General features: G+C 39.8%; 2 protein-coding genes across 2 annotated transcripts in view; one reads left to right on the top strand and one right to left on the bottom strand.

Annotated features, from left to right (window-relative positions):
* Positions 1 to 1,508: 1,508 nt before the first annotated feature.
* LOC135838946 (probable peptidoglycan muropeptide transporter SLC46) overlaps positions 1,509 to 24,002 on the top strand; it is a 31,256-nt gene continuing 8,762 nt past the window's right edge. Inside the window, exons 1-5 of the mRNA XM_065354774.1 lie at positions 1,509 to 2,493; positions 2,586 to 2,687; positions 2,773 to 2,910; positions 3,143 to 3,226; positions 3,349 to 3,502. Coding sequence (XP_065210846.1) covers positions 1,674 to 2,493; positions 2,586 to 2,687; positions 2,773 to 2,910; positions 3,143 to 3,226; positions 3,349 to 3,502 — 1,298 coding nt within the window. The 5' untranslated portion in view covers positions 1,509 to 1,673. The remainder of the gene's footprint in view (positions 2,494 to 2,585; positions 2,688 to 2,772; positions 2,911 to 3,142; positions 3,227 to 3,348; positions 3,503 to 24,002) is intronic.
* Positions 9,639 to 15,222, bottom strand: LOC135838787 (uncharacterized). Its single transcript, XM_065354544.1, has 2 exons — positions 15,170 to 15,222; positions 9,639 to 13,813 (listed from the first exon to the last, which is right to left on the bottom strand). The coding sequence occupies exon 2, from the start codon at positions 13,809 to 13,811 to the stop codon at positions 9,999 to 10,001; it is 3,813 nt and encodes a 1,270-aa protein (XP_065210616.1). The 5' UTR covers positions 13,812 to 13,813; positions 15,170 to 15,222; the 3' UTR covers positions 9,639 to 9,998.

The raw sequence follows: 24,002 nt of genomic DNA, 5'->3' as shown, positions 1-24,002 counted from the left end.
AGTGACTTACCTACATTGGTTCTTTCCATAGATCCTTCTATCACTTTAGATCCTTCATATAAGTATTCATCAATTTTTTCTTAAAAATATAAAATTTATCCTGCACATTGAAATTGAAGTTGATTTTGACTAATTTTTGCTGAGAAATGAAAATGGTATGAAAACCGCTTTAAAATGTTATGGTTGATTTACAGCACAGAAGTAGTAAAAGTAGACCAAAAATTGATTTAAAAAAAATAGACATCAATTATTCATCACCGACATGAATATTACTACTTACTCGCAGATAAAGTGTGCAGCGAAAAGTATAAGGTTACGTAGTTTTCCAACAAATTTTGAAGTCGGAGAAAAGAAGTGTTAATATAACATTTCACTTAATTTCTGTGGGGTCATCTCAACCCAATTTTTGTATTGGGGGAGAGTCAAGTTGTAAGGATTTTCCCATCAAATCGTTTTAAATAACAATTCACAAAATGTCCACCTTCCACCAAAGGTTGCCTTTACTTGTGGGACACGTGTATCCTTGTGTCAATTTGGTGGCTGATCTGCAACAGCGGCCTTCCAGGTGCTGGAAATCTCCGTCCATCTATTCCATCTCAATTTTGAAATCTTGTTGATTTACTTATTAATGTAAAGCAGGCTATGACAAATAATACAAGAGCGCCTTGCCGATAACCAAGCCTGTGAATCCATCTTGCGCTAAGTAAGTTGATGAAAATGATGAATCAAGTTTTTAAAAACAGAAAACCACTCTCCTGTAAAATTTCACTCTTTTGAGATGTAGGTAACATTGTTACTCCCAAGGTGCGTTATGTTCACCGGGGTCACTTACTTGAAGCTTGCTTCAAATACACCCCTTCCACAAAAAAATTAGGTAGGTAAGTTGATTTTCCATAAAATCACAAAAAAGTGTTGAAAAATTAACCAATAAACTATAGGTAGATACACATACTCTTCAAATTATTGACAGAAAATATGTGACGATGTCTCAACATAAAATATGCTTGATGGTAGATTTTGCTGGATTTTATACTAATGCTTAAGAATAGGTAGATTTTATGCCGAAAAAAATGATGAAAAGGAAATTTATTGGTTCAAACTCGAAATAAAATTTGAACCAACTCGACCTCATTTTTTTCAAGATTGTGTCGAGGTGGTTTGTCGGGCCACCACATAGGTATCTTTATCCTACAAAGAAATGGCTATAGACTTATGCAGACACAGAGAGACCGACTTCCTAATAATCATTAGGTTGCTGTCATATTGTTTGATTTATTGTTCCTACAGCTTAACTGTGCCTGTTTACCGTTATGTAAATTTTCAGTATAATTTTTTCATGCATTCGTATTTTTTTTTATAAATGTGTGTATAGGTAGGTATTTTTATTTAAAGATAAATTGGCTTCAAGTACCCACTTATTTTATGATACGAACGCAAATAATAACGATAACGAACCTCTGTGTTGGAATAGGAAGAATATCCAATGTAATTAAACGTTTGATGATTGGTCGACTGTTTTTGTGAAACTGATACGTTTTCATCACTGTCGAGTGATTTTGTTTTCAGTTTTGAAAAAATTTGTGCCGAGCTAAACATGCGAAGTACCTATTTTGTTTTGGTGATTTTAAAGCAAAATATTATTCAGTGCTGGTAGTTCGTTCGATGCTTATAATATGTTGAAAAATTATTCCAATATCGTAAAATTAATCACAGTCGAACCAGCGTACTTTTTGTACTGGACAGTTTACGTAATCATCGACGCCACCAATACCAACCTACTACTGCAGAAAAAATGCCGCCTCAGCACCATCTCCGAACCAGACTTAAACACCCCTTGTGACAATGAAAAACAAGGAGTGGTTTACGCCACCGAAATAAACTCATTTTATCGCTTCATAATGTTGTTCTTTTGCCTAACGTGTTCGATATTCGCTGCATCCTGGAGCGATCTCGCCGGAAGACGCAGAAGACCTTTAATCTTTCTACCAATAGTGGGCCAAATTTTTCAATCGCTGTTTGGTTGTTTACACTCTTATTTTTGGCATTGGATTCCATGGACGGCCATGTTATCAAACGTCGTAATGGAAATGTTAACTGGAGGTATTTCCATGATTATTTTCGGAGTACAAATGTACATTTGCGATGTATCGTCGATGGAAAGTCGTACAATGAGACTTGGATTCCTTTCGGCGACTCGAACGCTGGCTGATTTGTTGGGATACGGTGGAAGTGGATTTATTCTACACTGTGTCGGATTTTTCTACACGTATTTGATGTGTTTTATTCTATCTGTTGCTTCGTTGATCTTGGCGTTGGTTTTTGTTAAAGATATTTCGGTGCAAGTTGATGGGAAATTACAATTTACGAGTGTATTTAATGTTATGAAGATTGTGGACAGTTTTGAAGCTGTTTTCAAGAAAAGCCTGGGTCATAAAAGGCTCGTTGTTTTGGTGTTGCTGATCATCTATACTTTGGTATTTTTCACCACACAAGGTAACTATTTTTATGTAGCTTTTTGCTGACATTTTTCAAATTAGGTTTACGTCGTATCGGATCAAAATGTACCCAAATGTTCAATTCTTTAGGAGAAAATGGCATTTTATACTTATTTTTGAGGTATAAATTCCATTGGGATGAACGTGAATACAGCTCGTATGTACTTTATCGATACATCGGTGTTATTATAGGTAGGCACAGGTAAAATACTCATCGCATTATGACGCTTATAAGTCTTACTGAAGGCTAAAAATATGGTAATTTCTGTCGCTATAGGAAGTATGTTTTGTTCTATTGTGCTCAGTAGACTTCTAAAAGTACACGATGGGATGATTGGTATACTTGCTGGAATATGTAATACAGTTGCAGTTTTTGGATACTTGTTTGCTGATCAGAATTGGCATCTGTATGTTGGTAAGTAATTGTATGATGCTTAATTCTGATCGATTTCAATTTTACTCCTTTTTTTAAGTTTTTGAAATAAACACGAATAATTTTTTGATTTTTAAAATTTCACTTAAATTAAAAAATATCTCAGAGTAAACCTATATAAGTATGTACCTTCCTACCAGAAAAAAGGCATTTCCAGAAGTCCAGAGACTTAAAAAAATTTCAATTTACTATACGTAGGTATTTTTGATTGCAGTTCCATTATTTCACATTTTTCATGGGGCTGCCCTATCAGTAAGCTTGTCATTTCTCAGTAAATATTACGAAAGTGATGAACTTGGTGAGTTCACAATTTTTTTTTACTTCAGTCCTGACAAATTTGTAATGTAACTTTGATCTACATACCTACCAAAACTTTTTCATAAACAAGCAATTTTTTTCTGATCTTCTTGCAATTCGCAGGTCGTTTGAATTCGGTTCTTGGAATTTTTGGGCTGATAATCCCAGCTTGTCATCCAATTTATAATGGAATTTTTCAATACACGATAGATGTATATCCATCGGCTTTCTTCTTGCTGAGCGTTTGTCTGAATGTAGTCATTACATTGTTGTATTGGTGAGTGTATTTTTATATCAATAATAGAAGTGTTGACATGAAATTAATCTCTCAAATACTCTTTCTAACCTAAGTGTATTATGTAAAATATGTTTTTGGATGGTTATGTTATGACGTTTGAAATAACATTAAAAATATACTTTTAAAAGGGTTAAAATTAACTGTTGAAATGATATCAAAAATTGTTCAAAATGATTGAAATTTCAAAAATCAGAAGACGTCATTTATCATGTTGAAAATCATATAAAAATAGGTACTCGAAAACCATAATTTATAACAAAACTTTCAGAATTTTGTAGAATTTGCATAACACATCCTGAACAAATGGGGAAAAATGCCGAAAATGGTACAAAAATATTCAAATACCATTAAAATCATTCAGCGAGACCTTCAAAAAATTGACAAAATGACACAAAAAGCGTGAAACATCGTAAAAATATGTTTAAAAGGGCATATACTGAAAAAGCATTAAAATGTGGAACTTACCAAAAAAAGTGATTAAATTTTTGAAACAGCTCAAAACATCAAGAAGACTTATTGTTTAAAACAATATAAAATTACTCAGAAAGCACAAAAAAACTTGAATTAAAATGTAAAATTTGCATAAAAAATTGCAAAAAATGCCTCGAAAATGACATTAAAATTCTTAAAACGCTTTAAAATCTTGGAAAATTACAAAAAAAAACATGAAATTACAGATGAAATATTAGCAAAATTTGTTCAAATTTAGCCAACTTGAAAAGGCATAAAAACACTTTATCAAGAAAACCTATTAAAAACAACATAAACAATAAACATAGTCAAAAAGTACCAAAAAACTTCAATCAAATGATAAAATTTGGTACAAATTACAAAAACAAAAAAAATAATAAAAAACGAATGAAATACTTGTAAGAGGGTAAATTGACTTAAAGCAGTGATTTGTAATGTGACTTACGATGGTTGCTATTGTGTTGTTTCCAAGAAATATCCCTTAGAGTATTTCTACTAAATACTCACCGGAATACCTCACATGCTCGGCTAGGGCGTGAGTAGGAAATGGTTGCTTTTACACTCTTAACATATGATCATACACACCATAAATAATAACAAGTTATACACAAGAATAATATTTAATGTGTGCAATATTAACAACACGTTACATGAATAGCACATAAGCAAATGTACTAGTTAACATGACACTTTCTTAAACTAAATATACACACGTTGGTGTTACACACTGTGGTGTAGGTTTGGATAAGTGATCTCCTCTGGCAAGGAGATCTAACTTATTCACACTGATATGTGCAAGTACTTACCCAGAGTGGCGACGAGTAGATCATCACTCCTTCTCGTCTATTAAATGAATATACTAAACACTAATTAAAACTAAAGCACTAAACCTAACACTTAACACTCGAGAGTAAAACTTATACTTAAATGACTGCATTAACCCATTAACCGTGAATAACATACCCGCGTGCACTCGGATACATTACTGGCGTTCTGTACTCTCGTCGCTTGGCTCGTATGGCTAGCTGACGAGAATACAACGCAGTGTTGCCTTAGTGCAACGCAGTGTTACCATGTGGGCGAGCCCTATACATACCACGTACGGCATAGTAGTATATCACATATGCCCCTCTGAGGTTTGCTCGATGGCGTAACCAGCGGAGAAAAGCACGGATAAAAACATGATATACTATGCATGTACGTGGCAGCGGAGCTGTCCCCCTGCCCCCCTGCGTTTCTACGATGAGAATGGCAGAGGCATACGGTAAAGAATAACTTAGACAAGAGAAAATAAATTACTCGACCATCAAGGCCCAGCAACAGATTCATGTGTGGGTGGTACCGCGTAATAATCAAAGAATGGTATTCTATATTTCAATTTTGTGCTTGGTAGTTTCGCTGCTTTGGATATACGATTGTAACATCTTATATGTTACTTCCATTTTTCAAAATCACTCACTGCGACGTCTGCAAGAAATCTGTCATTTTTTTGAGGTTGATAATGCGAAAAATGGCACGTGCCTGCCGGATCGCGATTATCGATATGCAAAATAATGACACAGCGATTTCTGCAATTCTCGCAGAGGATTCGCAGGCTGGGAAACCTGTTATTATAGTATATCCTTCTTGCAGCGTTGTCCGTCTGAACATATTATAACACTTTAATTGTGTTAAAATTGGCATTTTTGATAACACGAAAGCTCGAACAACACCAACTACGAAAAGAAACTGGCTTCTTTAATTGAAGCTGTGTCATCGGTTTCGTGTGTGTCATGACTTGCAGAAAGGTAGTCATCGCTACATTTCCTGTTGGAACCCGTAACCGGTTCCGTGCAAGTCGTGGCACTTATCAGGCAGCGTACCTGTCTTTTTCGGTAACGTCCTCACCCGCGGAATCCTCCAGGACCATGCCTGATTTCTTCCAGATACGGGGTGCGTACCGTGGCAGAGTACCAATTATTAATATGTTCTTGTGCGGTTCTTTTAATGGTTTGTAAACCATGCTACCAAGTTTCCTCTCAATTCCCTAGGTGTCAGCATCCCATTCGGACATACTTGCAACATCTTCTATGTTACTTTTCGATTCCAATCGCCAAGTCGCTGGGACAAATACAACGATTTATTTTCCAGCGAATGGGCGCGTGGTCATTTTTGGTAACTTCACTACTTCGTCTTCTGCGAAACCGTAAACTGTTACTGTCCGAGTCTGTTTCTTCGAGTAACGTTACAAGTATCCGCTTGCTGACTAGGTAGGTGAGTACCGAGGCAGAGAACCGAAATAGTGCATGTCCTTTGGATGGGTTTCAATTGGTTCGACGACCAAGAGTGCTGATCAGCGGTCTTCCTGATTTGAACATGCGTATATAACACCTTGTGTGTTACAGTTCATTTTTTGGATCACATCGCCAATGATCAAGGTAACAATCGCCCTAGCAGGCGGTTCTTTTCATTGGCAATGGAGATGGCAATACCGTGCTCTCGAACAAGCTGCATTGCGCAAGGTTGTCGGCATGGTATGCCTCCATGGCAGAGTACCAATTAATAGCATGTCCTTTTTTCAGGGTGTAAAGGGTTCGTAAACCTTGACCACTAATTTACCAATTTTGACCTTGCTGTAATTGTGAGCCAGTTTGAATAATACCTCGCATCTACTCGACGGTAGTTGCATATACCAACACGGTAAAAATAAACTCTCCGAGCATACCAATATAACACCTAGTGTGTTACGGTCTATTTTCGGTAATATCATCTACACAGCCCAAAGGTGAAGAAGTCTTTGAGTACAAGTCTCCTCAAGATCTCGCGATTTGATGGTGACATGTCTCAATTTCTCAACATCTTGGCGCATAGATGTACCGTGGCAGAGAACCAATTATTAATATGCTCCTAGTGGAGGTGTTACGAGCGGCTTACAAAATCCGACCTGATAGTCGATTAAAGCGCATACTTCAACTGGTTGTCATTACAGGCAAGGTGACAAGGCCGAAATGAGCTTTCAGATACGATTCGACGATCGTTTTCCTATGGCTCGAAAGACTCGATCAGTTTATCGTGTGAGAACTACACCGCGGTAGTTCTAATTACCATCGCGGTAATTGTGCTCCCTGAACATTGTATCACCTCGTGGAGATACTATCTGTCATTTTTTGGTAATAACACCCAGCGTTGAAAAAATAGTGGGTGCTTACCCAGGCAGAGTACCTGTTGTCTTTTTGGTAATGGTCCAAAGTTTCCGAAAAAATCGTGCAGGATTTTAACAGCCACTTCGGTATTACTCAGGCAGAGTACCTGTTGTCGTTTTAGGTATCGACAAAACACGAGGAAAACAACGCGAATCCGTCGCTTCTTTATATCCTGCGATACCAGGGCAGAGTACCTATTAAATTAATGTTCTTCTAGGAGACTTGCGGCTTACATTTCCAACCTGAATGTCGGAGAAGGCGCTTTGCAACTGATCGTTTTATTTGAGAGGAAAGTCAGTTTAGCTTTTAAAGGGACTACACCGCGGTAATCCCGAATACCATCGCGGTAATTCATTTAGCTCTCTGAACATTTGTAACGTTCTTGCGTTACTCTTCAAAGCAGTACCAACAAGGAGCCATCGGAACTCTGTCCGTTGGAACTCGCGCCGTCTCGGTGGGACGGCGATCCTTGATGATACCTCATTTTAGGTCACGTTCGGATGACGTGAGCTCGCCTCAATCTAAGACTCTAGAAAGAGAGAGGCTCGATAGGTATCGCGTATCCGATTCGTGCCTTGGCAGAGTACCTATTATTTTAATGTTCTTATGAGAGCGAGCGTCTTACATTTCCAACCTGACTGTCGGATAATGCGCATTCAACTGACCCGTTGTTGCTTGTTGAGGGCTGCGGTTCAATAAATAAATAAATAGTTGCGTTCGACGACGCATCTTATGTCAACCAGGACAAAAAGAGTGCTCTTTAAACTTGCTACACCTGTTGTGTTGCATATATCGTTCAAAGAGACTTTGCGGCTTACAGTATCAACCTGTTTGTCGATTCATGCGCCATCTTATCCTGAGGTGGTAAAATATCAGACTGCGTGACAATCGATTCTAGCAAATCAATTCTCGAGTTTGCACGGGTATGTAGTACCAATTCGGCGATTGGTACTCACGTGAGATAACTTCAACGAGTTGTCATCACGCTTAATCAGTTGCAATATACGACGATATCGCATTAAGGGTTCAAAACACAAGAGAGAAAATATAAAGCAAAAAACTCTTCGAAAATGCAAACAAAGATGTTACTAATAATAAAGTCGTTTCTACCTTCGACGAGGTAGTAACGGCTTGTAGGAACTATGTACAAATTAACGAAAATTAATACTAGAACATAAAAAAATAAAAAAATACAAAGCAACTAACGAATTAAGGTGACAAACACATCACTGGGTGAAAATTCAAACAAGAAATAATACGAAATGTTACAAAAGAAAATTAATACAAATAAAAGGAACAAAAACATATTATCACCGTGATACATCAATCACAAAAAATTAAGAATTAGTTCAAAACGAAAATACAAGTAACAGAAAATCCATACACGTAGGTATGTAATTTGAAAACAAAAGTAATTTTAACATGATATTTACATAACATCCATGATGAGAATAAAAACAATAAAAACTTTGAAATATCTGCACGCAGGCAGACTTAACAAAGAAAATACAAAATGCAAAAAACAAAAAAAAAAATTATTTACAAAGAAAAATTTACAATGGTAGTATCGAAAAAGCTGGTCATTGCGGTGCAATTCGAATGTCATCGACGTAAGTAAGCGGCGCGGTGACTCGTTCCAATAGGATCGCGAACGGATGTGCCGTCGGCGCTTCGTTGAGCGGTAGACGATTGAATTCCGTGTTCGGCTCGGGCTCATACCGCGACTGGAGTATCTCATCGACGATGGAATCATATCGGTTGAGGGGACGTGCCGTTGATCGCCGATGAACCTGAGTCCAGGTGATTTGTCGCTGATCGGTAGAATTTGCCGGTCCCTGGATTGGTTGAAGTTGCGGCTCTTCGTTGGCATTGCGGGTGATCTCATAATATCGCCGCTCTTCGCCGCTTGGCATTACCGTGATAATGTCGGTTACTTCCGGAGTTGGCGGCCGGCGAGTGAGAATATTCGGCTGGAACCTTTGACGACGCTCGACGGTGTCATCGTTCGGTGCGAGTAAACGTCTCAACTCTGGGTGCCACGGTGGAATAATTGGCCATGGTCGGACTAGAACTTCGTTGCTTCGGACTGGCTCGTGTAACACGTCCAACGACGGCTTTCGGAACGAATGCCCTACGGGCATTTTCGATACGCAAACCATTTTTTCGATACTGTTGAAAAAATATAAAGTATTAGAATTGGCAGTAAAAAACTCAACAAACTACGACGAGTTTGTAACATAGAGAAAAGACCACCAATTCGACGATTGGGATATAATTCTGTTTTTCGATCAACTCCTGTTAGAGAAGTTCGAAAGTTGATGTATTGAAAGTTTCAACAATTCGACGATTGTGAGCTTTCAATGTTGTAAATTTGCCAAAGTAAGTCTGTGTAGAGTAACAGCAGTGCAAACCATAGTATGAAATACTCTTTGTCGAGTTCAATTGAACGAGTTGTTGTCGATACATAGAAGCAGTCATCTTGATTATGACATCTAATGCTTATGTGCGCAGTTTTTTCAGATAAGGCATTCGTTACTGTGAATGCGTGCACCAATCTGTCGACGAAGCGCAGTATGTAATAAATATCATTGAAGGCACACCAGCGTTCTTGAATATTCATTATTGCTGTAATCAAAATAATATCGACAAAGTAAATGAGATACATTGATTCAAAATCTTGTATTCTGATATCAAAATTGTACAAAACTGCTTATTACTATTACGACAGTGAGTTTTGGCAAATGTAAGAGAACGAAATACGATCGAAACAAAACAAACAAAAGAAAAATTTTTAACTATTTATAAAGAAAACGCGAGTAGGTTTAAAGATCTTCGTCGTCTTCATCCTCCTCGTCGTCTTCACCTTCATCGTCATTTGAAGGTTCGATTGCCGGTACGCCCGTTTGCTGTACTCCTTCATCGAGGAGCGCTGCTTCGGTGCGTGGTGATACTGGCTGTTGAGATTCTTCGTCGTTGCGAGGACTCTCATTAGTCAGATCATAAGTACCAACGAGGTGTGCCGGCTCGGTTGTTTCGATCGCTTCAGTAGTGACTACGGTGGTCACTACTTGTCGAATGGTAGTAAACTCATCATTCTCGACGGAATGTAGAGTTAGAGTCGTATCCTGTACCGCTGTATCAACCTTTGTGAGTATGCGCTGCTCGACTGACTGCGCTCCTTGAGGTAGTTCCTCCTCGGCGGAAGGATCTGCCGTATTGGTAAGGTCGATTGTTTTGAGCGGTTTATCCGACTCCGTTAGCGACGTTGATCCGGTTAAGTCGACCGTTTTCACTGGTTTCTCATGCGGCGTTGATTCTGTTAAATCAAGCTTCGGCACGAGTACCTTTGGCTGAGTGCCGACTGTTCTTTCCGTCGTAGGATGTTCGGCATCAGTTTGTTTTTTCGGTTGAGACTGTGTACCGAATACCTTTTTGAGGACTAAGTTGCGCTTAAGCGCTGCGTTTACTCGCAGCTGCTTTGCACGCTGCTGTCTCGGAATGTAAGTCAGTAACGTTTGCGGTGGCGAGAGCTTAGTTTTTATCGCGCTGCGTGACTTGCGCGGTTTTGACTTAACGACTTTCGTTGTGTCGCTTTCCGATGCAGAAGCAGAGGTCGTTGAGTCGGTAGGTTCAGGTGCACCCTCGGTATTGCCGAATATCTCGTACATTCGTCGCTCCGTTTCGGTAGGAGGTTTACCCGATGGTGGAGTTTTTACCATGAACCCAATGTATTTGTCGTTATCGATAGTCGGGTTAGGTTTAAGACCGGTGTTGAGTACGGACGACTCATCTCCCGATTTTACCTTGCGATCTTTTGATTTATTCGACGATCGGTGCTCTGAGCGGGAGCGTTCTCTTGCTTTGGAGGTTGCGCGGGATGGAGTTTTAGACGAGCTTTGCTTAGACTTGTTTCTTGAATCTTCCGACGAGTTCCCGGATTGTTCAGAAACATTGCGGGCTGGTTTCTCCTTCGATGAGGAGATGCCAGCTTGCGCATTGTCGGCCTCTTTTTTCCACTCCATCTTTTCCTTCAGCGATTCGCGCGATTTGGCATCTGCGGCTAGTCGCTCCTGCTCTTTCGCTTTACTAGCTTTTACGTCGGCTTGAATTTTAGTGAGGACTTTGGCGCGTTCGATCACCTCTTTGTCGGTAAGCGGTTTCTGTTCGTCGTCAGAAAAACCTACATTTGTTAGGTGCAAGCCACTGTATGGTGAAATCTCAACTTTCGTTGAAGTTGTTGATTTCGCCTTTTGGTTTCGCGGATCTAGCGGATGACATCCAGGTGTCGCTGTACCCACTTTGGGGTATGGCGGCGTACCCACTGCTTTATTTCCCAGGTAATTCGCTGTTGCCTGCTGCAACTGCGGGTTTACGTAGGATGGTGACAGGGTGTCGGTTACGATGTCATTCGGGCTTTGCTGGAACGACGATTTTGGCAGATTGAACTGCGGCATCACTGGTGCGGAAGTTTGTTGCGAATCGACGTTCGTATCAAGCTTCGCTTTTGATGTTGGGGGCGTTGCAGGTGATGATGCGGCGCTATTAGCGTTATTCAACTCGGCGGTTGAATCGCTTTTTTCGATGACTGGTTCCGGAATAAATACGGCTGCGATACAGTTTGCTACTTTTTGGTATGTAGCTTTCGTATATTTCGGGCCAAGCTCGTCCACTGATGCCAATTCTAGGTTCAAGTCGTTGAGTAAGTGGCTCGCAACCATATACTGGAATTTTCCAGTTCCCCAATTGTACGAGAATGTTTGGGTAATTTGCCGGAATGTGTTATTGTGCAATCGGCCGCTCGCATTCGGTGGCAGCATGATTACCTGTTCGACTTTTTTATCTCCTAAAACTTCGATGAGTTTCCGGAAATTTAGGTCGAAGGTATTCGGTGGCGTAAATGCGAAGATGTCATATGTTCCAATGGATATCATGAGATTTTTCGGAATTTGTTTTAATTCGACGATTAATTCAATTAATTCCGAAATTTTCATGTCACGCTTATACATGCGTTTATCTATGTTGTCATGATATGGTTTGCCTTCCGTAATCGCATGCATGATACCATGGGCATGGATGTCGCCTACAATCCAATATTTGTATGCGAACAGCGCCATAACCGGTTTCGCTTCTCCGATTTTTAAACCGCACACCGCAAAGTGTTGCGGGTAAGCGTTCGTTGGATAGAACGGCGCTAGCACCTCATGCGTTACCTCGGGGTATCGTGCGTCAAAGGTGTCTCGATTTGATTTCGTGTTTGACTGTTTTCCAGGTTTTGCCCGCTTCTTCTTCTTCGGTACGACCGCCGGAGACTGGTTCGCCGTTGGTTGAGCATTTTCCGCTTGGTTTTTAGCGTGCAAATTCGCGTTCGGATCAACGGAATTCTGCACGTTGGCGGTGTCAGGCATACTGGAGTTCGACTGCTCGCCACTTTGAGCGAGTGATCTTCCCCAGTATTCTGTATCTTTCTTCTGCGGGAAATTCCAGTATGATGAGATTGGCGAGTGTGAACTTGCATCCGGTACAGTCGGCGCTGTACCCGGTTGCACGAACGGGATTTTGAAACTAATGAGCGCCCCGTCGGCCGCGTCCTCGACGTGAGCGAGTGTCCGTGGGGCGGTTGTCATAGCGGCGTTCGTCGTGATGGTGCTCGTATTCATCGTAGTACCGGTTGTCGTAGCGTTCGTCGTAGCGGTCATCGCGGCGTTCGTCGTAGCGTTCGTCGCGGCGTTCGCTGCGGCGCCTGTTATGGTCGGGAAACCGGGCGGCGGGCGGTGGAGGCCTTGCGTAAGGTTGCTCGCGGTAGCGGCGTTTGTTTGAGGTATCCCTGCGTCCACCGGCGTGGGCGCGGGGATACCTCTTTCCGCGTTTTTTGACGGCTTCGGAACTTTCGGCGTGACCTCTGGTGTGCCGTTGTTGACCGGAGGTGGTGGCGGAAACGGTGACGGTACAAACCCCTGGCAGGGTTCGTTTGTCGCCGTGGTGGATGCCGTGTTCGTCGAAATCGGCGTCATATTCGTCGGTAAGGTGGCCGTAACCGCCGGCAGCGAAGCTGGCGTCGTCGCATTCGAGCTGGTTGCAGATTGCTGGTTCAAGTGACTGGCTATCGCTGTGGAGCTCGGGAATAGCGATGACATTTTGGCTTTACGAAGTGCCTCGTATTTCGCCGTGGTAGTTTCCAATTGAGCTTTTAAACTCGCGATCATATTATTCGCATCAGTTAATTGTACCTCGAAATCTGACATTTTCTTGTACATGTCTTCGGACAAATCTTGTTGTAGTTCTTTGTCGGTATGCAGCTGAGCGATTTCCCTACGTAGAGCTTGCAACTCGCCGGTTGCGGCTCCCGTAGGTTCAGGTGTTGAGATCTGAATACGAGTTACCTCTACCTTGTAGCAGATGTTCTCCTTCACGTCTCGTTCACAACCGATATGTGTACACCGAGTCAACTGCACGCCGGCAGGATCTCGGAGTTCGGAGTCTTTGATCGCTTTCATGATGCAGCTCTTATGGTAAAGATGCTGGCATTTGGTTATGTAGATTGATTCGGGAACCTTTTTATCGCCTCCATATTGTTTGCCGTGTGATGTAATCACCAAACCGCATTTATCGCATGCGAGATGCGTAGATTCTGCCATCACTGTGAACAGAAATGCGACGAGGTGTTAAACGAAGTTGTAAGGCAATACCGATTTAGCGACAAAATAAGTTCTGAATATTGATTAGAAAACAAATCGGCATGGTGGGCCTATTGTTTTTTACGTTAACACTGCTTAGTAATGTGAAAGCATAATGATCGTACGAGTTTGTACTTACCACAGGAGCTGATGACAAATATTTAAAATTGAAACGAGAAACGAAAATACTATACTCGAAATAAGTAATAATTACCTACGATAGCAACGCAAAAATAAGACGCGAAGACAGAATATGAAGATTCAAAAACGCATTAGCAAAACATATAGCAAGAGCAAAGACATGTACTTGATAGCACGTGAAACGAAATAATGATTTCGATAGTTGGATCAGGTTCGTCGTTGCTTCCAACTGCCGAGTCTTTCCCCCACTTCGCTACTCGGCGGCAGCGAATGGGATTGGTCGAACTCGGCGTTGTGTTGGTAGCGATGCGCTCGAACGGCAGGTTTTGACTATAACCTTCTAGAATGTTCTAAGCAGAAAATATCAGACGGCGCCGATTTTCCTGGAACGGGTTTGTCAAAATGTGCGCCTAAATGCGCAGTTCGGCGGTCTTTATTGTTATGATAAACTACGTCGCAATTAAATCGAATTTTTTAACGGCCTGTCAGCCATTTTGCTATCGCTACGAGTCGCGTCGCTTTCTCTTCATCGAAAGAAAACATCTGCCTTTTGCTAAATGCACGTTTTTCTTTGTCTCGAAATTATTGCGTCAGATTTCATCATCGATTCCAATCTTTTATCGGATTCGATGGTTGAAATTTGCGTGCTGGTGTTTTTTGTTGTTATCATCTCGAAATTCTAATTATTCAAATTTCTATTTGTCATCGATTAAATATTACTGCTCCTGTGGCTTTTATTTATGTCTTTTTCAGGTATTTGTTCGAAGAAATTTGCATCACAGTCTTTTACTGTATTGCAAAAATTTCGTGAAAAAATATCCAAAATCTATTATTTCGGTCATTTTATTCACGTTTTGGAATTTTCAAAATTACATTTTGAGATTTGAAATAATTTCAAGTCAACCAAATTTAGTTATTTTGGGCTCTTAATTAATTTCAAAAATTTCTCATTGCCTCGAAAACGCTTTGCAATGCACGAATCTAATTTTCTCGCAAACATGAGGGCATATGTATGTGAAAAATGAGTTTCAAAATCTATTATTTCGAAAAACATTTCGAACTTGTCTGCGTTAGAAAATTGCGTTTTCGTAATTTTGTTTTTTCGAATTTTGAGTTGTAGTGTTTAGACAGGGTATATGGATTTGTACATGAATCTCAGTATGCTAACTAAGTTTTACCTGTACGTTTAGCTCCAAAAGCAACTTTCTGAATAGAGTTTGCTATGTTGTCGATTTATTCCAATTCGAATTCTATTTTTTCTGATTACTTTTTAACTGCTACTTTCTGTTGCGAAAATCTGATTATTTTCATCATACTCGTAGTTGTTTCACCGAGAAAAAACAAACATTGTATTACTTAACACCGATGCTGGAAATTCTAAACGACTACATAATTAGTCACTGTACCTGTATTTTCTACTTCTAAATGCTACGTCTGGCAACGTTGCTATATTCCATTTGTATCGCTGGCGGTATTTTATACTACGATAAAATTTGCTCGCCCTTCGTATACGATCTGGAATTTGTATGAAAATACGTGAACGTTATTAGCGATCAAAATTTCTGAATAAATTATTACTGCTAATTATTCATAAATCTAGGTTGATTTAGTACTGTTATTTGGTCTTAGTATAATCGGTTTCAGTTTCGTAGCTCTTTTAGCTGTTTTTGAAATTTTAAACTAAGAGACCATCGGTATTTTCTGCGTGGCTTCTCCTAGCTGATTTATTTCGCAGAATCATTATTAATTGAGACCGGTTACGTCTACGTAGTTCTTCCTAGCTACAATCACTTTACTCACCGGTAAATTGACCGTAGGTATTCTGCTAATGAACGTTCGTTAAAATTATCTTTCATTTGCGTATCTGAATTGACTAAATTATTCGCTAGTTATAAATGATTTGATTTGGTTCGCTGCTAATTTGTAATTTTGAATTTTACTCACTTTGGAATATTTTTCAAAATACTAAACCGGAGAATTAGCGTTTGAAACCAAATTACCAAGTACCTGCTGTTTTACTTACGTTGAAGTACGCAGTTTTTACTCAGCGATCATTATTTTGAAAGATAATTACTGTAACGTTCGGTTTCGTCTACGTAGCTCATTTTATAATTTGGAAATAAACACCATCTGAACAATCTGTACTCTGAGAGATCGTCTGGTACTCATTACTTACTTACATTGAAGTATGTAATTGGTACTTACGTGATATTTTATTTTACCATAAAGAAAATTTTGCATCAACGTTCGGTTTCATCTTCGTAGCTCTTCCACGTTAGAATCATTTCACTCGCCGGTGAATTGATCGTAGATGTAATGCTAACTTTCAAAATCTAATCATAAGTTCGAAACCAACTCTTATTAGAGTAATTTTCAACTCACGTAGCTTGTTGCTAATTATTTTGAAACGAAAACCGAATGCGATGAATTCATTGTAGAGATTCACTTTACCATTGATGTGTAATATTCACGTTGCTTGCTTTTATCATCGAATAATTTAGTATACAAATAAACTTCGAGTTGTTACCTGAATTTGTATTTGTAGTTATTCGATGTATGTTTCATTTCAGCCTTCATCATTGCTTAATTGTAGCTTCCATTTTTCTTGAGCGCTAAATAATCGATTGAGAACGATATTAGTATCGAGTTTGATTAAAATACTCTCAAGCGGTTGAGTTGTTAATTATGTGAGGCATATATTGAACGTTAGGTTACTTCCTACGAAGTATCCATTTGTTCATTTGCGTGTAATTAAGCTGTGTGAGAGCGTACATTGTTTACTTTCGGCGAAGTATGCAATGTTAAGCTGTGCAATGAGAGTGTGAATGACTAATTGAAGCAAGCAGTATATAATACATCTATATTTAAGGTATGAAAGACAAGTACGAGAATGCAAATTAGTAAGGTAAATTAAGATTTATCACGACGATGATCACATCTTTTATGTGTTTCATTCGTCGTAATCTGGTGCGCTGATTCACCCGCAAATACGTTGATTCGCTGGAGTTTCTGCGCCGCCGTTACCGTACTAATTACTCCTTGTTTGAACAAATAAATCACATGTCATTGGTTAGTTTCATTAACAGCGATGATTATTCAGAGTGTTAACGAAAAAATATATACCTGATAGTGGTTGGTATTTTCCGTGAGATTATCCCACCATTCCAGGTAGGACAACTGAATCCATTTCGGTGTTTCATTACCGTTGTTATTTCTAACGTAACATTTTCTGAAGATTTCGCCGTTGATTTTTCTAATCCGACATGTTTGACGAATGCGTTGCGTCGATATATTGTGCTCATGATGAACCACGTTCGGTTGGGCTTCCATTTTTCTGTTAAAAAGTTGAAGCGAGATAATTGAAATTGTTCGATGTTAGTTTGAACTGAATACTACGTAATTGGAGGTTTACTTACTCGTTTCAATACAGCTGGCACTGTAGAAATCGATGAACAGTAATTTAATACGTTAATGAACCTCAAAATAGCTTCAATTGTTCAAAAAGATCGCAATTTTGCTAAGAACAACTTCTAATTCGATCAAACTTTCCTTCGAAGTGATGAAATTGTGATAAGAGCACATTTTCGCCGGTGTTATTCCGTCTGAGTACATGCGGATGCGGTGGCTCACGTTTTTGCCCGTAACGTAACGCGTAACGCTTTGAATAGCGTTATTTTTCAAAATTTTGAGATTTTACTCAAATTTTCGCGTTTTAGCTATCTAAACCGAGTATTGGCTGTTACGTGACTATTCCCTTGTGGAATATTTACGTGTTTAGTGGTTCTCTAAGTTAAACTTCAGTTTTTTACCGAATTTCAACTTAGAAAGAAATCCAAACTTGGTCAATACTGTAGTTAAATTTCAGTCTTTTACCGAATTTTAACTTGTCGAGACTTGTAATAGAGCATACGTGATTTGTGATTATTCAAAAATCTAATTATTTTCGAAATTGATCATTTTAAATGCCCCAGTCCGCGTTTACGTATGTTTGGTTGTATTTTCAAAACTAATTATTTGAAATTTAAAACTTTTTCTCGTATTTGTGATTCATTCTGACTGTTTTAATTTCCTGTTTGAAATTTTGCCAATCAAAATGAATTTACATTGTGACTTGGATTTCGGCGAATCCTGGTCTGTGGCGTATTTTGGTCACTATCTGGTTATAGTGTTCAAAATTTCCAGTTATGAGTTTATGAAATAAATTGACTAATTTCAGATTTTATTAAGTAACCAGCCATTCATGGCGTTGGTAATTGTACTCTTTAAGAATTGAGCAATTGCATTTTCATTTCTAGGTATTTCACACTGAGGTGGAATTTCAACCTTTATGATTTCCCCTTCCAGTTTATATTCTGGTGGGAGAGAAATGAAAATGTTAATTTCATTTTCCTCAGGATTAATCTCAACTGTGACTTTATTGACCTCTAAGTTTCTTGGTTCCACAGTAAAAACTTCTTGTAAGTCTTCTGTGAGCGAAAGTTCTGAGTCTTCAATAAAGTAACTTTTATATAGACTTTTCTCAGAGTAATGATATGGGACAATCTGATGGAAATCGTAGGTTCTTGGTGGTTCTTGACCCATACGCATTAGGCGTGCCTTGATTCTCTCAGATTTCCTTTGAGATTTAGTCAATTTATTTGGATCTTTTGCCGGTTGTGCGCTTCCTTCTGTCGTCAAATCTCCTGTTTGAGATTGCGACGTTGAAGGTTGCGGCTCCGCGGCGTTTGTCACAATTTTGGGCGTCTTTGGAGGTCGACCTCGCGGCTTCTTGTTAGAAGGAGCAAGTTGTGCACTTTGTTTGGGTGTGGCTGCGGATGCCCCAGTTGAGGCTGAGGATTCTGGTTGATCCTCTGCACTCGTTGGAGTTTCCTTAGTGACACTGGTATTCTGAGCTGAGTCATTTGGATCAACTTCCTCTCGTAAATCAGTGGATGTTGATTCCGTAGACTGTTGTTCAGTTGGCACTTCACCATTTACTGCAGTTTCAGTAATCGGTGGGTTGTGCACTTCAACTTCTACTTGTAGTTCGGTAGCTGTTGAAGTACTGGCTTGATCGCGTTTTTCAGCTCTTTGTTGTGCTCGAAGGTCGCGTGCTGTATTTTCAAGCTGTCGTAAAATAGCAGGTGATGCTTCTGCAATGTCACGCTCATTGATACCGACACCTTGCGGTGCACGAGTTGGCGGGTCGTCAACGTCTTCCTCGCTGTCAGACATTGCTTCGCGAGCTTTGAATAAAAATTCTTTGATTTTTTCTTCAATCGAACGCTGGTCTAATAATGATTTGAGACAGTCGCTTTTTTCCATGTCTTTGATGTTTTTGCTAGTTAGGAATAGCGTTAACTGTCTTATGTTCGAAATTCTATCTACAGTTGTTCCATCTGTAGGTTTCAGAAGGTAACTGTTGAAACCTGACCATTTTATTACTATAAAAGGTCCATGTTTCTTTTGATAGAGTTTCGCAGCTGTTCGTTTTTCGAAACTTGACTGTTTGTGGTTGGTAATCAGAACCATATCGCCAGGTTGCAAATATGTAGGATCAACGTGCGTTTTGTTGAAGCAATATTCTTCTTCAATACGCTTTTGACGTCTTTTTTCTCTAATAAATGCTTCAACAGCTTGGCGATCAGTCAAATTTCCGCTTCTGTCTTCTTGCCATTCACTCGTATACACAGCTTTTTTGGCCAACATATCTGCTATGATATTAGTGTATTCTACTTTGCGTGCGTATACGTGCTGAAATTCTACATCTTCGAGCTCTTGCCTGATAGCAAGAATACGTTGAAATAGTTCAGCATGATGAACTGGCTTGTTTCGGGAATTCTTCCAATTATTGGTTTTCCAAATCGAGCATGTGTTCGTTAGCGCTTTGATTACGTAATTCGAATCTGATAACAATTTTATCTTCTTAACGCCGTTGTCTCGTAATATTTCGAGCGCAATAATTATTGCCATTAGTTCGGCGTAATTGTTCGTAACCTGGAATTCTGTGCTTACAATCCTGTCAGATATGTTAGCAGTTGAACCCGGTTTGAAACAGATTCCTATTCCAGCGATAGCTTCGGGTGAGCCATTTTTGGAACAGGCGCCGTCTGCTGTGACTCTGGCATAGTCATTGTTGTCGATAAAGACTTCCTGTTCATCGGACGGGACGTCAAATATCTTGAGTTCACGGCTTCGACATTCCTCAATGGTTATTGATGGAATTTGGTTGTTTTCGTTCTGATCGTGTAATCTTGCTAACGCATCTCGAAAATTGAAGGTTCGTATTTCAGTTGGAAAACCTGGAATCGTCGTGTCTGGTATAAACCAAGCCTCGTTGGGCTTGAAACCAAACGACGTTGGTGTGTTGTTAATTTCGTTTTGGATTTCTCCAACGAATTTACTCCAACCAAGGTGAGTGCGATATGGATCATAAACTTCGTTGAGTTTGACACGTAACTTATCGCCTATTACTCTCATTGTTCGTTCCACTGAAGAACTTTGAGGGTTGTAAGCTGTCGTGTGTGCAACTTTGATCTCGCATTTTTCCAGCAAATTGTACCAGGAATCGGAAATAAATTGCGTACCGTTGTCAGTGATCACTTTCTTGATCTTGACATCGTGGATTTCAATTTCAAATAAAATTGATTCCATTGCGTTGCAAACTACTTTCTTTTGAATCCTGTGCATGTCTCGAAGCCAGACGCGACTGGTAAAGATTTCTTTTGCAACTAGCAAGTATTTTGGATCGTTCTTTAATGCTGGAACTGGTCCATATATGTCTACCGATAGCACGTCGCCAATGGCGTACGCCTCTATTTGAGCGTATTCCAGGACTTTGTGCTTCGCGTAGTTCTTGTTCACTTTGCATATAATGCAGGTGTTTGTAATATCGCGTATATACGCGAGTGAACTAGGATGGTAGTATAGTTGTCTAAAAATCATGTCTAATCGATTTGCCCCAGTATGCCCATAGGCACAGTGTAGGTAGTCGACAGTGTCGTAAAGCAAACGATCAGGTAAATATGGTACTTGCGATTTATCTGGCAAAATTTTCATCAGACGTTTTTTACCATCGCGTGTGTACATTATGTCATAAATTTGTTTTTTACGAAGTGACGTACCCTGTTGCTTCTTATTATTTGCTGGTACGTCTTCTTCTAAGACATCCATTATCTTTTTGCAATGTTTATCTCTAGCTTGTTCGTCTTCTATATTGGATAGTAGGTCGAACAATCTGGGTACGTTTTCGTCCATAAATTTGCAATCCAGAGGTGGTAGGGCGGTCTTTTTACTGGCACCTGTGAGTTCATGATTGTCTTCCTTGTGAAAACCTTTCATGAACCTGGGTACCACTTGGTTAATCATCAATAGATCGAGCTCTGTTAGCTCTTCTATGACGATATTTCCGACTACCAATTCTGGTGCTTTGATGTCGTATAGCGCTTTATTAGACAACTTCATGTCATAGATTAGATCGAAATTGCATATGGTTGTAACCCATTTTGCAGCTTTTCGGTGCGTTTTCGCCAGACTCTCAAATTCTTTGTAAATTGGGAGTAAATTGGCGCGCACGTGGACTCTCCTACTGAAAATCCACATCCAAATCTTTTTGATGACTGAGTAGAGTGTTAGCATTTCTTTGTCATACAGCGTAAAGTTTTTCTGGTGCTCCTTGAAGCCAACAGAAATGAACATAATGATTTGCTTTTGTTCATCTTCCTTGTAGAAGAGAACTGCATTCATTGCATCGTCTGTATAATGCGTATCCAAGAATAAATCGCCCTCACGTGGAGGTTGTTTCAACGTGAATTCCTTCAAGTACTCCGATTTGAGTATGTCGAAGGCCTTCTGTTGAGCATCCGTCCAGACTATAGGGTCGTCGCCCTTTGTCAGTTCGTATATTGGGCTCAGGATTTGCATGTATCGGGGAATAAACGGCTTGTACAGCACGGTGTTCCCAACAAGAGCTAACACTTCTTTGTTGTTTTTAAGTACGAATTTGCCATGTTTTGTATGGTCTTTCTCGAATTTCAGGAATTTTTCCTTTTTAAGGTCCTGTTTATCAATGTTTTCTTTGGATAAGACGAACCCCAAGTGGTCTGTACGCCTCTTGAAAAAGTGGGTTTTGGTCGGATTCAGTTTTAATCCAGCCCGTCTTATTTTTTCGAATACACTGAGTAGTCTATCAAGTGTTTCTTTAAACGTAGTGCCAGAGACTTTGACGTCATCCACAAACTTGGAGATGCCTTCTTCGTCCTTTAGCACTTGGTTTATCATATGAACAAACTCACCGCTCGAGATCTTCAATCCGTACGGTAGTCTGTTAAATTCGTATACTTGGCCGTTTATTATGAACGCTGTATACTTTTTCGATTCTTCATCTAGCTCTAATTGCCAGAATCCGGATGTAAAGTCCAGCGTACAAAATAGACCATCAGGTGAACCACTGAATATTACGCTATCGATTGTAGCGGGTTCAGTTAGTACGCATTGTAAAAAGTTGTTCAACTCGTCAGCTGCCAAACACAGTCGTATATCGCCATTCTTTTTAATGACGGGTGCGAGTGTATTTATAAAAACTGAACGAGATGGCCGAATTATTCGCAAATCTAACATCTTTTGAGTCGTCATATCGAGGGCTTGTTTTAACCGAGCTGGAGGTCTATATTTTTCACCTCGTGGCACTGCTAGGTGCCCCTCACCGGGGATAAAGTTGAAATGTACTTTTTCACCTTTGTAACATCCCGGATTCAGACTAAATATGTCTTGATAAGCATTGATCTTGTGCATGGCATCGTCTACCTCCTTTTGAGGTGCAATGCCAAGCTCTCGTATTTCAGCTAAATCTTCGATGAGATTTTTCTGCATAATACGTACTGCTTTAATTCGGTCTTCTTCAGGCTCTTTTAGCTTGTCTCTTGTAGACATGCTTGTGGCCATTAAATCAATAGTTATTGTTGTGTGTTCAGGGATCTGCTCGATCTTAAATAAAGAGAGCGCGTCTTTGTAAACATCTGGGTTTATAAATGCAATTGTAAAATGATCGTCATCCTTAGGTTCATGACTTACGCATCTCTGGCGGAAATGTAAGTGTAGATCCAAATGTTCCATGGCTACTCTTCCCAGTATGAAAGTGTTGCCAATGGTGTCCATTATGTAGAATGGTACAACGAATTCCTTTGGACCAAAATTAAATGTGATTTCAGCCAGAATTTGTGACGCTCGTTCAATTGCATTGTTGGCCATACGTAGCTGCACGATGCGATCCATAGCGATTTCGCGTACTGCATGTGGCACTTTCAATTTGAGTTGTTTCAGCACATTCCTTGAGATAACATTGGGAAGTGCTCCCGAGTCCAACTGAATGGCAACGATCTTATCACCTACTGTGATTGGAACGACGCAAGTTGGGTCATCGGTACCTTCGTTTACCACTAATGGTTTAGCTTTTTCTTTCAGCTGAGTTTCATCAAGGTGTGCGTTGTCAATCGCTTCGAGTGCTCGAGCTTCTTTAATTATTCGTTTTCGAAGTGCATGATGTCTCCATTTCTTGTCGGCAGGTAGGCCTCTTATGAATTTCACGCGTGTTGTAGTCGTATCACTATTACACGGAAATGTCTTAATGCCATCCCTTGTCAACAATCTGAGCAATCTGTCTTTGGGAGGTTTCTTGATTATTGCATTTTTAACTCCAAAATCTCCGATTGGTCTTCGATCTTTCGCTCTATGGTGAATGTTCAAGACTTCAAAAGGAGTTGGAGAATAATCAAGTTCCGGAAACTCGTCTAATACGAGTTCTGGGTCCTCCATTATCAAACATTTGACATCCATCTCTCTTATGGATTTTTTAGTTTGATTTCCTTGTACTAAACCGTCGTCGTCGAGTTCTGTTAACTGAGCCGGACGGGTGTACTTGTCCGTGAATGTTTCATAGTACTCCTCTGGTAACATGCAACACGTTGGATCTCGTTGGCAATTAGGATTATTGCACGAGGTTCGGTATTCCATAAATAAGGTTTTCTTTCTAGG

Source organism: Planococcus citri, chromosome 3, assembly GCF_950023065.1.
Source record: "Planococcus citri chromosome 3, ihPlaCitr1.1, whole genome shotgun sequence".
Classification (NCBI taxonomy): Eukaryota; Metazoa; Arthropoda; class Insecta; order Hemiptera; family Pseudococcidae; genus Planococcus; species Planococcus citri.
Note: the sequence above shows the minus strand (reverse complement) of the source record. Positions and strands in the feature narration are given on the sequence as shown.